The sequence below is a fragment of the Dendroctonus ponderosae genome, unplaced genomic scaffold (genome assembly GCF_020466585.1).
Source record: "Dendroctonus ponderosae isolate FM_Combo_2020 unplaced genomic scaffold, Dpon_F_20191213v2 Dpon_F_20191213_11, whole genome shotgun sequence".
Lineage (NCBI taxonomy): Eukaryota > Metazoa > Arthropoda > Insecta > Coleoptera > Curculionidae > Dendroctonus > Dendroctonus ponderosae.
In genome coordinates, this window is record NW_026017213.1 from 4,346,185 (window position 1) to 4,361,803 (window position 15,619).

Consider the following 15,619-nt stretch of genomic DNA (forward strand, 5'->3'; position numbering starts at 1 on the left):
CGAATTATTTATCAAAAAGTAATCAAGAACTATCACCTAGAGGGTATCCTGCGACACACTTAAGCTCAAGCTGTAAGAGAAAATTCTAATTAGTATTCTGTCTTTTTTTAAGACAAAAATTTTTGAGGCAAACTACCCAAAAAGAAGGTTGTAAAAAAATGAATCCGCCTCAACAATATAGAACTTATCTACAACTATTTGGTAGTATTATTAACTATTTTTTTGTCAAAATGGACTTCGATAGTTGCAACCATTCATTTAGTAATTATTCGATAGTCGACATCATTCGATAGTGCCCATCACAGTTAAGTCGCAATATCTGGAAAAAATGTTTTATCTGCACTTCAATAAAATGCTTCGATGATCGCATTTTGCTAACCCGATAAATTTTGCACATTTCAGCGACACCAACACCATGATCGAGTGCGTGCCGTTCTCAAATCTGGGCAAAATCCAGCCCTTCCTCGTCTCACTCCATACAAATGCCGCGCTGCTGATGGACTTCCACTGCCATCTCACCAAGTCGGAAGTATCCGGCTATTTGGCTGGCCACTGGGAGGTGAACTCGCATAGTAAGTCCTCCATTGTTCGTCTCCAGCCGCTCTAAACTTCTTCCGTCTAGATCTGCAGATCACCCATGCGTTTCCCTGCCGCAACACTAAGGCAGACCGATCAAATGCGGCGCAAGTAGAATCGGAAATAGCGCGAACTATCGAAAAGGACAAGCTCACTTTGGTGGGTTGGTATCATTCGCATCCGTTTGCTGCTGCGGCGCCCACTTTGAGAGACGTGGACGCCCAGCTGGAGTACCAGATCAAAATGAGAGGAACCCACGACAACAGCTATACACCTTGTATAGGAATTATCATTTGTAAGTTACTTTCAGTCGATGGAGATTGGGGCGCTTTTCCAGCTCGGGGGGTGTTTGCTTTGCAGCTCCTTACAACTATGAGAATGTCAGCTTGGAGTCCTCAATTATGGCCTACTGGGTCATTCCGCCGCCGGAGACTAAGCCCAATGAGTACGGCCGCCCCATGCTGATGTCATACAGTGTGGTGCAAGATTCCGCGCTCTACCAGCCCGTTAAGGAGGAGTTAACCAAGTGCGTGGAATACTACCAGAAGGAGGCCGACTTTATCAGCTTCAGCGACAAATTCGTGGGCACCACCCTGTATATAGACAAACTGAAAAACACGCTCATTTCGAAATTTCCACGAGATGAGAGTGAGGGCGATGTTTGGAGATTCGTGAGGGAGTGCCTGAAGTGTTTAGTGGAGGAGAAAGATCAGATGGCATCGGGGTCCAAACCCGCCCATATGCTGGCTGGGCTGACGCCTCCTGTTAGTCTCAATTCGGGCCTCGGCATGCTTTCCTCGGATATTTCCAGCTTGCTTTTCAACGCGGGAAAATACTCGTCGCCCAGCAGTCTGCTGGGGCTGCCCGATCCGATGGCGGACACCACTCTGGCCGCGAACAACATGTTCCTGCAAACGAATCTCTTCAAAATGCAGGAACTGCTCAAGCCCTTTTCTCCCACCGGATCTTCGCAGTCCAGCTCCAAGTCCTCAAAGTCTGAGCAAAAGGCGCCGAAGGCGCCCAAAGATTCCGGCCTGGCCAAAGCCTCGGACTTCTCAATGGACTTGATGCACTTCAAGGACAAAATGAACTTTCTTTCGCCCGACTTGAATATGCTGCGAAAAGACTTGTCGACTGAATATCTGGCCAGTCTGAGCAAGGCCAGCAAACACCCGGAAAGTTACATGCCGAAAATGAACGCCATCAAGTCCTGCTCGAGTCTGATCAATGACTATATGATGAACGTGGGCAAACCGTCGCCTAACGCTGAAGACGACCGGCCTACCAAAATGCCCAAAATGGACTATTTGAGCAGTATGCTGGACTTGAGCTACCCGAAGACTTCTGTGGGCGCGGCCAGCACCAGTGCGGCTTCGGACACGGCCAGCGATGCTCCTACTGATCTGAGCATACCCGATAATGCTCCTAGTGAAAACATGGAGGTTGACGGTCCACTCAACTTAACCGGGGACTGATTTACTTTAGTAATCCTGCTTAGTATTAAATTATCAATACTCTTATCGCCGTTAGGCCAAATGGACGAAGGCTGTTTGGGCTTCGCTTGCGTTGGATCTCAGTCAGTATAATTAGGGCCCTTTGTATATTGTTTTATTTTTTTATTGTATGTTTTATACTTGGCTTTTACCTTGGATGTACTGTATACATATGTCTCAGTAGAGCTTTAACTGCTGTTTTTTTACCTTTTCCCTTTGTAATTAAAATTTGGATTTTTTATTGCGAAATCCTCCAATAGATAGTTGCAAAAAGCCATGTAGCATTTTTTTTTAAATGTGCCCTTAATCGTCATCATCACATTAATCCAGCTTCTGAGCGTTCTCGACAGATGGAGCCTAGTCGATTTGGCTCAAATGCGACTTATTTCACCAATTTCTGGCTATTATTGTCATAAAATGCTACTGACAAAGTATTGAATTACTTTGGAAGACCTTCCTTTTGCCTAATTTCGGAGAAGAATGAGCGACATTTTATATCTTAGGCCACGCTTCTTTAGACAGTGCCAAATAAATCCTCCGCATCGAGGTTCCATGGTGTAATGGTTAGCACTCTGGACTTTGAATCCAGCGATCCGAGTTCAAATCTCGGTGGAACCTAACTTTTTTTTACTATTGCACGATTTCCCCAGTAAGCCATACAATTTAATTAATTTAATAATTTGGTAATTGTTTACGAAATCCGGGAATCTTAACTTCTTATGACCTGATACGCACTTCAAAATATTGGTATCTGTTAAGTCAGGTTGCCAAATTTCCGTCAAAGTACCAAAACTTTCTCTGTCTAAAAAAATGCACATAAACTCACACGCACTATTATTTGCGATACCATTGTCCAGAAATATGCTCGAATTCATGAAACCAAACATTTGGCAAATGCGCAATTTTTTCGACTCGCTGTGGTTGACATCGAAGACCTCAAGAGTGAATGGGAAAAAACCGATAAAAAACGACATTTTCTCGAACAATCTGCAGGCAGAAAAGCTACTTCTAATATCATTTTCTATTGGAGAGCAAAACCCCATAAATTCACTTGACCAATAAGCGCACTTGACTAAATTATTGATATACAAGGGTGTAACAACTTTTGTGCTACACCCAGTACAATTCTAATGCTGAAGTCTCTGATTGTTTGCACGCACTGATTCACCTTCGTTTAACTGTGTTTAGCCACTTCAAATAAACTAAAAAAATTCCTAAATTCAGACCACTTGATGATGGAAAAACAAGGGAATAGTGTGACTGGTCGGAAAACGCTCCTTTGTCCGAACAAGTGGCGCTTCATTCATTTGCTGATATCACTGACGATTGTTTACAGTTATCGGAACAGATCTCAATTGGAAATACGAAAAATTAACTATATAAAACGATTTGCTAAGTTGATTAAACAGAGTTGATGATGAACGCTCACGTAGTATCTGTGGTCGTTGTGGTGGCACTATTTTCCTCTTCGGGGATACTTGGCAAGGTATACCAGTGGTAACCATCCAATTACCCACACTAATTAGCCCTTTAAAGACATTCCCTAGAAAAGAAGCGTCTCCACTCCAAGACAATCCTCTGGTGGAAATTGCTGATGGGGCCATTGTAGGCACTAGCAATGTGACTGATAAAGGAACGCGCTATGTAGCCTTTAGAGGCATTCCCTACGCGGAACCTCCTGTTGGAGAACTGCGGTTTACGGTAGGGACTTTGCAGGAGAGTAATTATTATGTCGTAACCTCCTGGGGACTGTATTTGCAGGCTCCAGTAAAAAAAGGGAACTGGACCGGCACATGGGACGCCACTGCTGACGCCTCCATCTGCATCCAAGGCTCAGGAGATACTGTAACGGGCTCGGAGGATTGTCTTTACATCAACGTCTATGCTCCGGAGGTACACCATTCCGATGAAAACCCTTAAGGAGCAATTAGAACTCTTTTCTGTCCAGAAAGCGGAAAACTTGGCAGTCCTGGTCTGGATCTATGGAGGAGCCTTCACGGGGGGCGACTCCACTTACGAGTCCTACGCCCCAGACTTTTTCCTGGACGACAACGTCGTTTTCGTCTCCTTCAACTACCGTTTGGGGGCCTTCGGGTTTCTGAGCACGGAGGACAAACTAGCCTCTGGCAATTGGGCCCTAAAGGACCAGGTGCTGGCTCTGAAATGGGTCAAGGACAACGTCGCGGCCTTTGGAGGAGACGCCAATCGCATAACGATTTTCGGCGAAAGTGCTGGAGGCGCCTCAGTCTCGTATTTGGTGCAAATTCCCCAGGCTGAAGGTAAAAACTGGCCGGAAATTAACGCACAGAACCTTGATGGTTAGTTGGCAGGACTCTTCAATGCCGCCATCATCCAGAGCGGCAACTCCGAGAACCTCTGGGCGCTCAGCACCAGGGCGAGACAGGCGGCCTTTCAAGTGGGAAGCAACTTGGGAATTGTGGCATTTCGATCCAGCACTCTCCTCAAAAGTTTGCGGAAGGCGGATGCTTATGAGATACAAACGGCTGCAAGCAGCGCTTTGACAAAGGTAGGCAAACGATTGTAGGGACAGTATGAGCCAAACCGAGTCCTGGAAACTTTCTATTGAGTGGCTCCTTAGGAGCAGCGCCATGTTTCTCATGCTTATTTTGGCCTGTAGATCGCAGCTAGCAATCCGCTTCGAGGTCTCCCATTTGCCCCGGTAATTGAGGTGGAGAGCAATGGGGCGGTTTTTACGAAAAACAGCGACGACTACCTCAAAAGCGGCCAGTACCCCAGCAAAGTCCCCATCATGATTGGCCACACTAGTAACGAATCTGGCCACGCCCATGGACTTCCTGGTTCGTCTGCTTTATCTTCAAACTGCTCCAGTAGTTAACGTTTTGTGCTTCGCAGAACTTCTTCGCAACTATCTGCTTCTCTTCAACGTGGCCGAAAGCTACTTGGCTCCCTACAGCCTGACTACCAGTGCCATATACAGATCTCTAGCAGCAAAGAGAATCCGGCTGACTTACTTCGGGTTCGCCTCTTTAACCAGGAAGTTCTACGAAGTGGTAAACGTGAGTATGTCAAGGGCTTTGGGTAGGAAAACCACTGGCAATATAGATTTTCAGTTTGTCAACGTCGACCAGTTTACCAGAGGGATTAGGAGGTTTGCTGAAAACGTCAGTCCCTACGTTCCAGTTTACTTCTACGTATTCGGCTACATGGGGCAAATAGTTGGAGTAAATCCCTTCGATGGTAAGTGCAGCGCTGTACTAGTGGGGGATGGTGAAATAGGGTTCGCCTTCCAGGCGCTGGGCATGCTGAGGAGTTGTTCTACTTGTTCAAACAACCTGGGGAATACAGTGAGAAGGACTTGGTGGTCAAGGACAAGCTAGTGAGGCTATGGACCAACTTTGCCAAAGAATTGTAGGTGTTGCTCGGCTATGTTCTGTATTAAAATAGGTTAAAACTGGGGGTTTTCAGCAACCCGACTCCCAGGGAGGAATCGCTACTGGATGGCGTGATTTGGCCGCAGCTGAACTCCACTAGCTCAGACCTGGAATATGTGTGGCTCAACTCCACTCTATCCAAGGCCTTGAACCCGGATGAAAAAGAGTATCGATTCTACGAGGATATTTTCAAAAATTATGGAGACAGCAGTTTCTCCACATACTAAATAACGATCAAATGAGTGATAAATAAACAATCAAACTACTAATGATATTTCAATGCCAAGCGACATTACACTCTGAAAAATGCCTTCAACCTTGCCCAACTTCGTGCCAATTCGTTGATGCGACTCCAGTCAATTAGGGTGGCCTTCAAGAGTTCTATTTAAAGCATACTAGAAAATCATGCTTTCGTTTTTCCAGATGTTCAACTCGACTAGATAATTATTTAGATAAGCACACAGTGATGATCAAATTATCAGCAGTCATCTAAGCTTCAAGCTTCTGGAAAACAAATAGAAATAATCCGGTCTATTTGAGTCGTAAATTAATGAGATAAGTCCTTGATTTTGACTGATAAGCCGCTACAATCAAGTTTGCAAAACATGGTTTTGCTTCTGATATAACGAGTGTTGCTTAAGGGTGGGCCATAATCGGGACAATCAACCAATCACTTTTTACTACTGAATCTGCAAGGAGAAGGTAGTCCAGCTTAGCTCACACTGTAGAATGGACATCCAGCCCACCGGATTTAGACTCCATCAACTTATCCCGTTGGCTTAAAAACTGATCGAATGAATTAGCATTTTTGCATGTTTACGCGCCACATTTCGGGCGAATAACCTTCTTCTTGTTTTCTATCTGCCTACAATTTGAAGCAGATCAATCAATCCTTAGGCTCAAACAACACCTGTTTCTTCCATCCGACCAATACACATCGATCATTCGCACAAAGGTCTTAATCTGCAATATTGTTCAGCTTGATAGCTGCGACTTGTCTTTGTTGGTGTTTACCCAATCGTCATCAGATGATCAATGAATTATGATGATGATCGTTAATCTGCTGGAGATTAGCGAGATTTATACGAGGCTTTATGTAGGGCTGCGCCAGAACGATTCTACAGTGCAAGATGTTAGGTCACGTAGTGACTGTGGTAATTGTTGCAGCAGTTTTGCCCATTTTGGGCACAATAGGCAAGGTAACCCTACCAACATCTACTCAAACAACAGCTTTAACCTCGCCCTGTTCCATGGATGGTTTCTTCAATATCCATCGTTTCCCCGATGGTGTCATTTCTGATTTGATCATTGCTTTCTCTTCTCATTGTGTCCATTTCAACTGCCTCTAATCATTCTTTACATTCCCCCCCTAAAACTTCAATGCTTCCCTCCAAACTACCATCTTCATAAATTGATCAAAGGCTACAACGAGCACCAAAAACTCCGATTTAACTCCCCTTTCAGACAATACCGGAGGATGGGGAGCCGTATTTGCCGCCCCACGAAGTAATAGCGCATATTGCCGATGGCGACATTCTTGGAACCAATGGTGTAACAGACCGCGGTACCGATTATGTGGCATTTAGAGGCATCCCGTATGCGCAACCGCCAGTTGGGGAGCTGAGATTTGCGGTTTGCCTATTAAAAGACGCCATGTTGGGCCACCGTGTATATTCCATGTTGCGTTTTTAGGCCCCCGTCAGAAATTCGCCTTGGTCCGGACTCTGGGATGGCACAAAGGACGCAAGTGTGTGCATCCAGGGATCAGGAGAGAACATTCGAGGCTCAGAAGACTGTCTGTATGTAAGCGTGTATGCGCCCAAGGTACCCCTTTCCTCATTTCTGAGATAGAAATCAAGCCTTTATCTGGACTGCATCCGCAGCACGCCAAAGACCTGGCTGTCCTTGTGTGGATCTATGGAGGAGCCTTCACTGGAGGAGACTCCTCCTACGAGTCCTACGCGCCAGACTTTTTCCTGGACGACAACGTGGTGTATGTTTCCTTCAACTACCGCTTGGGAATCTTCGGATTTATGAGCACTGAAGACAATGTGGTGTCCGGGAACTGGGGACTGAAGGATCAGATCTTGGCGTTGACTTGGATCAGGGAGAACATCGCTAGATTTGGAGGAGATCCGCATCGCGTCACCATCTTCGGAGAGAGCGCTGGAGGGGCTTCAGTTTCCTACCTGCTGCAAATCCCCCAAGCTCAAGGTACTGTGCTAGGCCCACTCTCTGTATAGTTGCTCAGTGCTGATCTTTGCAGGCCTGTTCGATGCCGCCATCGTTCAGAGCGGCAACTCAGAAAACCTGTGGGCTCTATCAACTAGATCACGCCAAGCAGCCTTCCAAGTGGGCTACAATCTGGGCATTCCTGCCCTTCTGTCCAGAACTTTAGTGGAGCGTTTGCGCACCACCGATGCCGAAGTGCTTCAGAGAACCGCCACCAGTGTCTTGAGCCAGGTAATGTTCATTAAATTGCATTGTATAGAAAAACGTTTCTTTGCATGTTTTTAGGTATATATTCTGAACCCCTTGCGAGGTCTCCCTTGGGCACCCACAATTGAATCTGAAGGCCCCGATGCAGTTTTCACACATAAAAGTGACGATCACCTTCAAAAGGGGCTATTCCCCAGCAAAGTCCCCGTTATGATTGGCTACACCAGCAATGAAGCAGGCCACGCCCACGGCCTACCAGGTAAACCCGTTGGGGTAGAGACAGGGCAGTTTCCAGCTTGAAGGTTTATATGCAGAAAATCTTCGTAACTACTTGCTGTTCTTCGATGTGGCCGGAAACAACCTCGCCCCATACAGCTTGACTTCCAGAGGCACCACTAGGGGCAGGGCAGCTGCTGAAATCAGGGACCATTTCTTCGAACCAGAGGGTTTATCTTCGCAGTTCAACGAAGTAGTGAAGGTAAATCTGACCGAGGTTTAATCGCCATTGATTTCAAGTTGAAGGCTTTCTAGTTCATCAACGCCGACCAGTTCACCAGAGGCACGAGAAGAATGGCGGAAAACATCGCTCCGTTCGTTCCAGTTTACTTCTACGTCTTCGGATACATGGGGCAAATAACTGGGGAAAATCCCTACGATGGTAAGTGCAGCGCTGGAATAGTGGGGGTTGGTAGATTGCGGTTTGTCTTACAGGCGCTGGACATGCTGAGGAGCTGTTCTACTTGTTCAAACAGCCTGGAGAATACAGCCGAGAGGACCTGGTGGTCAAGGATAAACTGGTTAGGCTGTGGACCAACTTTGCCAAGTTTGCGTAAGTTGTTTGGAAAAACATCCATTTTCTCTGCTAAATGGCTGCTTGCAGCAATCCTACACCAAAGAAGGAGGCTTTGCTGGACAACGTGATTTGGCCCACAATAGACCCAAGCAGCGGCGACCTGCCCTACGTATGGCTGAACTACACCATCTCCAATGACCTCAATCCTGACCAGGAAGAGTTTACATTCTACAAGGATATTTTTGAACGTTATGGTGATGGCAGCTACACAACATATTGAAGAATAATCTCCCATTGTTGCTTTCCTTATAAAGGCTCAATAAAATATTCAATTTCGGTTTAATCTAGGCCTTTATCTTCACGCAGTAAATATCGCTTAAGGAGTTTTATTGTAGAATCCGACGCAATAGTCTGATAACAGTGATCCAACAGTATCACCTTATCAGGACCTCAAGGTAATTGGCTTGTTCAAACGCAAGCAAACAGTACAGCATGGAGGAGAAAATAGTGACGCGTGCCGATTGTGACGTGGTGATCGCCAAGTGCATCAGCAGCGACAAATTCGAGGTGGTAAACTTTAAAGTGAAGCCATTTGAAGACAAGGAGCGGGAGTATTACAAGCCGGATTGTGTGTTGGAAGTGAGCGCCAAAGTAGCCAAGGCAAAAAACATCGCCAGATTCCGCTTCTTCTTGAAGAAGTTTGCAAAGCCCGCGTCTCAATCGCCCAAAGCTTCGGAGCGCGAACTCTTCTTCTACGAGGTCCTCCTGCCGATGCTAAGTCAGGGTCTGGACGGCTACGAAACGGACTTCGTAGCGCAATACCTACATGGGAAGATTGGCCGAATGATGATCCTCGAAGACATGTCGTTGAAGTTCTTCACTTTGGCAAAAAAATCCAACCCGCATATGTTGGATCGTTTTCATCTGAGTCTGGCTCTAAAGGCCATCGCCAAGTTGCATGCCGGCTCTTTGCGCTTTGAGGGCACCCAACAAGGCTCTGCAACGCCCAAGATGTTTGATCCTAGTGCCTTGCTGTCGCAAGAGCTTTATTGGGTTAAACCTTCAACACCTCAGCCCCCAGGGCCCCTCCAATCCAGCCTCAAGGGCCTGGAAGCGTTACTCAAAGAGTTCAAATTGAAGGCCGATTTGGCCGGTCTGCTTCAGCTCACCTTTGATATCATGCGGCCTCAAACAACGTACCGCAATGTGCTGGGCCATGGCGACCTTCACACGAAGAATTTGCTGTTCAAGTACGATAAGACGAAGATACCAACAGATTGCGTGCTGTTGAACTTTGGGTTCTGCCGCTACTTTCTGCCTGCCTATGATGTGCTAACGTTGATCTTCCGCAGTACCACTCGCTTGTTTCGACAGCACTACTTTACCTATCTCATTGAGTACTACCATGACTGTCTTCACAACGAGCTGATCAAGCAAGTGAGTTTTCCTTGAGAATCTTGCTGGGACTGGGAAAAAAACCGACTTTAGCACTCTGCTAGTCAAGGCTTTCCCCCATCTTTGAGGTTTTTAAACTAACGAGCCTGTTCCTAACAGGAAGGGCTGCACATAGACCAATTCCTGCCACTCGAAGACTTCAAGCAGTCCATCAACTTCTTAATGCCGGCCATCAAGCTGCAAACTGTGCTGCACTTGGAGGACTTCGGGGCCAAGCCCGGCTTCTACAAGCTTCTGCAGAAGAACGCCGCTCTTTATGAAGAGTACTTGTACGAAGACAAATCGCCTTTTATGCTGGACTTGATCAAGAAAGACCCCATTTTCAAGGAATCGATGGGCGAGGCCTTGGAAGAACTGCTGGAGACGGTGAAATTTCCTCAAGTAAGCCGGGAGAATTGCTACGAAGTCCTCGAGACTTATTTGCAGACCACATTGTATGAGTTAAAAGGCTTTGCCTTGGCTGCGCTTGGTGATGCTGAAGAAACCTTGAGGCTAACCATGGAGGTGTCGGACGGTTCAAAGGAAGGTGCCATTGAGAAGGTGAACTATCTAGTGCAGTGCGGTGCGAACAGACTGTTTACGGTACTAAAGCATGTAGAAGAAGCTGAATAAAACGGTCCATACTTATTTATACCTATAAAGTTGCAACTTTGGTACTTAATCTGCCTGCCTGAACCACCCACTCAAGCCGATCCTGGTAAATCTAATTCAGACACCGCTTTAATTGTACGCAAGCAGATGCATTGTGTTTATTAATCAGTGGTATCGCGGTAGGTTCGAGCGTGGCGATCATTTACCCGCTGCAAATACATGATTATTTGAATAAGACCCTCATAATCTTGATTAATTCGGAGCCTAAGTGCCGCTGATTAAAGTGAAAGTTTTCCTTAGTAATGGTGAGGACATGGAGGAGAAAGCTCGTGACCAACCCGATGCGGACCGGCCGCATCCATTTGAACAGGCCGGGTTCTTTTCCAAGGTGTTCTATATGTAAGTTTCCCTATTGGAGTGTGCAAGAGACCTAATCACCAAACTGACTTCTTCACCAGATATATGTGGTCAATTTTTCGCAAAGGACTCAACCAAGACTTCCTCAGCGAAAGCGACATTTTGCCACCTCTCAGAGCGCACAGTGCCCAAACCGCCGGCGACCAATTGCAGAAGTCGTGGGACTTTGAGGTGCAAACTCATCCGCAGCCCTCCCTGTGGAGGGCCATTTGGAGAGTTTTCTGGAGCGACTTTGTTTACACCGCCCTGCTGTGGATTCTCCTGGAAACTTTCATCAAGTAATCACAAAAAACTGTCTGTCCAATCCAGTTTCGACTGGTAGGTTTGTAGAAGCTCGCAACCTATATGCATGGCCAAGTTCCTCGACTTCTACCGGCCAGAGTCCTTAATGGATCAGCAACAAGTCTACTACTACGCCGGGTTGATTGTGCTGATCCTCTTCCTCCAAGTGGTCGTAGGCCATTACTATCTGCTAACGATTCTTCAGCTGGGGCTCCGAATCCGTATAGCGGTTTCTTCGTTGGTTTACCGGAAAGCTCTCAGGCTGAACCGAGCCGCATTAGCCAAGACCACCATTGGCCAAATGGTAAACGCCCTGATTACTTGAAATCCTCCAATACTGTTTAGTTTTTAGGTCAATCTGCTCTCCAATGACGCCAGTAGGTTCGATGGAGCCACAGTACAGTTTCACTGCCTTTGGTACTGCCCCATCCAAGCAGTCATTGTGATGACGTTGTGTTACTTCCATCTGGGAGCCACTGCCATGGCTGGGGTCGTTCTTTTGGTGCTGTTCATTCCTTTTCAAAGTACCACGATAGTCTTCAGTGAGGATTAGTTGATGATTATAGTGATTTTCCAGTGTGGATGGCCAAGAAAGTGTCCTTATTCAGGCACCAAACAGCCTTGCGAACTGATGAAAGGATTCGCCTAATGAACGAAATAATCTCAGGGATTCAGGTGATTAAAATGTACACCTGGGAGAAACCCTTTGCCAAGCTGGTGGAGCTGAGCAGAAGGTAAAGGAAGATGAAGTGGCGTTTACAATGTTTACGCAAAGTGTTTCAGAAAAGAGCTTCGACAAATCCAGAACATTTCCTTCATCCGGGCCACCATTGGATCTCTAAATCAGTTTCTGAGTAGATGCGCCATTTACTTGTGTTTGGTGAGCCTTGCGTTGACTGGAAACGTGCCCACTGCCCAATACGTCTACACTCTAACAGCGTACTACACCTTGCTGCAGTATGCGATCACCATTCAGTTTCCACAAGGTCTGACCCAGTTTGCTGAAGTCAGCATTTCCATGCGCCGCTTCCACCAGTTCCTCATGTATGAGGAAGTGAGTCCTTGCAAGCAAAGCCCCGATCCAGATTTGTCTGGCACGGCAATTTCCATTGAAGGAGCTTCAGCCAAATGGCTAAAAACTCAACCCGAAAGTTGTCTGAAGAACATCAACTTCACTGCGAGCTCAGGTGAACTGGCTGCCATAGTAGGCAAGGTGGGCAGTGGGAAAAGCAGCCTTCTCCAACTGATTTTGAGGGAGCTGGACTTGGAGCAAGGCCAGTTAAGCACCAGTGGGAGAATTTCTTATGCAGCTCAGGAGCCTTGGCTGTTTATGGGGAGCCTTCGGCAAAACATACTCTTTGGGGAAGAGTTCGACGCGGATAAATACCAGAAAGTAGTGCGGGCTTGCGCTTTGGAACGGGACTTTAGTCTATTTCCCTTCGGGGACAAAACCCTGGTAGGAGAAAGAGGCGTGACTCTAAGTGGGGGCCAAAAGGCCCGAATCAGCCTAGCGCGGGCTGTCTACAAAGACGCGGACATTTACCTACTGGACGATCCTCTGTCTGCAGTAGACGCCAAGGTGGGAAGGCACATTTTCGACCAATGCATCAGCGGCTATCTGCAGGGCAAAACTGTGGTCTTAGTGACGCATCAGCTGCAATTCCTGCACAAAGTGCCCCACATCTATCTGATGGAGAATGGAAGCATTGAGGCCAAGGGGGCGTATGGGCAAGGACTCCAAGAACACCGTATTGGCGCTGATGTGGAACAGATCGGTCCCAAGGAGACAAAGGCTGGGGAGGAGCCCCCAAAGATAGAGGAGGAGAAAAGAACGCAAGGCAACATCTCATGGAAGGTCTACCGAAGTTATATTTTTGCTGGAGGACATTGGTGCAAGATAATGGCGCTCATTTTGGGATTCGTGCTTTCCCAGATGACCACCAGCTTCTCAGACTACTTCCAGTCGATTTGGTAAGAAGCAGATTAAATGCGAAATTACGAGTCATTCTGTATTCCAGTGTCGTCTTGCTTAGTTAAACTACTCTAGCCAGCATAATTCCTTCTGCTCCACCAGGGTCAATCTAGCACAGCACTCATCATCACAACCGCTTCTAACCGAACGCACCTGCCTCTACATCTACACCATTCTGATTGCGCTAACGGTCAGCATAACCCTAGGCAGAACCTTCGCCTTCTACCGCTTCACCATAAAGGCCTCGCTAAGGCTGCACAACAACATGTTCGGCAAAATCATCCAGGCCACCATGAAGTTCTTCCATTCTAACCCATGTGGGCGCATTCTGAACCGGTTTTCCAGCGATATGGGTGCCATAGATGAGCAGCTGCCGCTGATTTTTCTAGAAACCATACAGGTCCAACCGATCGCTTGCAAACAAAGCAGCTGTATCAACAGGAAATTTATTAATTTCCAGATTGCGTTTTTGGTGACTGGAAGTCTTGTGGTGATAGGAAGTTTGAATCCTTGGATGTTCCTGCCCACGGCAATAATGTTTGGGATATTCTATGTGCTGCGGATGGTGTATTTGAGGACCAGCCGGGATGTGAAGCGTTTGGAAGCCACCAGTTAGGGGATGACGGCATATTTTGGGCCTCACTCGCTAAGATTTCTGGACATTGCAGCTCGAAGCCCCATCTACTCGCACTTGAATGCCTCCTTGCAAGGCTTGACCACCATCAGGGCCTTTGGTGTTCAGGCGGCTTTCCAGAAGGAGTTCGATGGCTTCCAGGACATTAATGTGTCGGCCTGGTTTACCTTTGTAGGCTGCGCTCGCAGCTTTGGCTTGTGGCTGGACTTGCACTGTGTGGTGTTTGTTGCTTTGGTCATCATCAGCTTCCTCTTCCTGCAAACAGGTATGAGGAGAGTGGACTCCTCACAGCCTTTGAGCTAGCTGCGGAATATTGCAGAAAAACTTGCTGGCAACGTGGGGCTGGCCATCACTCAGGCCCTGACCCTTACTGGGATGTTCCAATGGGGAATGCGACAATGGAGCGAGCTGGAGAATCGCATGACCAGCGTGGAGAGAGTCCAGGAGTATGCAGATGTTCCACCAGAACCCGATGTGTCCACTGTAGAGCCCCCAAAGGCCTGGCCGGAGCATGGGGTGATTCGCTTTGAGGGCCTGTGTTTGAAGTATGACGCTGATCAAGTGCTGCAAAACTTGACTTTCCGCATTGGGAGCAAGGAGAAGGTTGGGGTGGTTGGCAGGACTGGGGCGGGCAAGTCTTCGATAATCGCCGCCCTTTTTAGGTAACCCTTCGGTAAAATCCAGCTACTTGGGTTGAAGTATTGGGGATTGTTGCAGGCTGGCATCAACAGAAGGCCACCTCTGGATAGATGGAATTGACACCAAAACCATCCCTTTGCACCGGTTAAGGTCAAGCATCTCGATAATCCCGCAGGAACCTGTGCTGTTTTCTGGAACCATCCGCAAGAATCTCGATCCCTTCGACAGCTACAGCGACGAGGCAATTCTGCTGCTGTTTTTCAAGCTTTCAGCTATACGTCGCAATATTTCCAGATCCTATGGACTGCTTTAGAGGAGGTGGAGCTCAAAGGGACGGTCTCGGAGTGGCCTTGCGGCCTGGAAACGTGCATGTCCGAAGGCGGAGCCAACCTCAGCGTCGGTCAGCGACAGCTGGTGTGCCTGGCCAGAGCGGTGTTGCGCAACAACAAGATTCTCGTCCTGGACGAAGCCACAGCTAATGTGGACTCGCATACTGACTCCCTAATCCAGGCCACGATTCGCAGAAAGTTTTCCGGCTGCACGGTGCTAACAGTGGCGCATCGTCTGCACAGTGTGGTGGACTCCGATAAGGTTCTGGTGATGGACGCTGGGCAAGGGGTGGAGTTCGCGCATCCACACGAGCTGCTGCAGAAAAAGGGGGTGTTTTACCAATTGGCCCAGCAGAGTGGCAATGTGGACGCTTTGATGGAAGCTGCTGCGCAGGTAAGGAGTTGCTGGTTGGCTTGCCTCTGATTCCAGCTAAAGTTTTCCTTTGGTGTTGCAGAGCTATGAAGGTCCTAAGGAGGATATTTCAAGCGATGGCAGTCTGATGAAGAATGCTTCGACTGTCGACTGAGTGCTGGCATGTTCTTAATATATTCTCCATTGGTACTCATTAAGTCGCGTTTGATTTTG

General features: G+C 47.4%; 4 protein-coding genes and 1 non-coding gene across 7 annotated transcripts in view; all 5 read left to right on the top strand.

Moving 5' to 3' along the window:
- Nucleotides 1-2,261, top strand: part of LOC109534771 (MPN domain-containing protein CG4751) — a 5,528-nt gene extending 3,267 nt beyond the window's left edge. For all 3 annotated transcript variants that reach the window (XM_019900556.2, XM_019900555.2, XM_048662717.1), the window contains 3 exons: nt 403-572; nt 623-871; nt 937-2,261. In XM_019900556.2, coding sequence (XP_019756115.1) covers nt 403-572; nt 623-871; nt 937-2,051 — 1,534 coding nt within the window. In that variant the 3' untranslated portion in view covers nt 2,052-2,261. The remainder of the gene's footprint in view (nt 1-402; nt 573-622; nt 872-936) is intronic.
- A 354-nt stretch (nt 2,262-2,615) lies between these two features.
- On the top strand, nt 2,616-2,687 carry Trnaq-uug. The gene has a single exon. It is a non-coding gene; the product is annotated as a tRNA-Gln (tRNA).
- Nucleotides 2,688-3,386: 699 nt separating this feature from the next.
- Nucleotides 3,387-9,057, top strand: LOC109534732. The gene is made up of 20 exons (XM_019900497.2): nt 3,387-3,555; nt 3,606-3,770; nt 3,831-3,962; nt 4,018-4,348; nt 4,400-4,596; nt 4,708-4,888; nt 4,944-5,107; nt 5,162-5,288; nt 5,342-5,459; nt 5,517-5,703; nt 6,583-6,681; nt 6,947-7,114; nt 7,175-7,306; nt 7,366-7,696; nt 7,749-7,945; nt 8,000-8,180; nt 8,236-8,399; nt 8,453-8,579; nt 8,633-8,750; nt 8,802-9,057. The coding sequence occupies exons 1-20, from the start codon at nt 3,484-3,486 to the stop codon at nt 8,992-8,994; spliced, it is 3,384 nt and encodes a 1,127-aa protein (XP_019756056.2). The 5' UTR covers nt 3,387-3,483; the 3' UTR covers nt 8,995-9,057.
- Nucleotides 9,058-9,128: 71 nt separating this feature from the next.
- On the top strand, nt 9,129-10,810 carry LOC109534733. The gene is made up of 2 exons (XM_019900498.2): nt 9,129-10,151; nt 10,269-10,810. Exons 1-2 carry the CDS (start codon nt 9,207-9,209, stop codon nt 10,779-10,781), a joined length of 1,458 nt encoding a protein of 485 aa, XP_019756057.2. The 5' UTR covers nt 9,129-9,206; the 3' UTR covers nt 10,782-10,810.
- Nucleotides 10,811-10,876: 66 nt separating this feature from the next.
- On the top strand, nt 10,877-15,603 carry LOC109534729 (probable multidrug resistance-associated protein lethal(2)03659). Its single transcript, XM_019900495.2, has 13 exons — nt 10,877-11,159; nt 11,219-11,455; nt 11,508-11,763; nt 11,812-11,983; nt 12,037-12,193; nt 12,243-13,430; nt 13,534-13,831; nt 13,892-14,042; nt 14,100-14,330; nt 14,385-14,727; nt 14,783-14,945; nt 14,999-15,427; nt 15,489-15,603. The coding sequence occupies exons 1-13, from the start codon at nt 11,074-11,076 to the stop codon at nt 15,558-15,560; spliced, it is 3,783 nt and encodes a 1,260-aa protein (XP_019756054.2). The 5' UTR covers nt 10,877-11,073; the 3' UTR covers nt 15,561-15,603.
- Nucleotides 15,604-15,619: the final 16 nt, after the last annotated feature.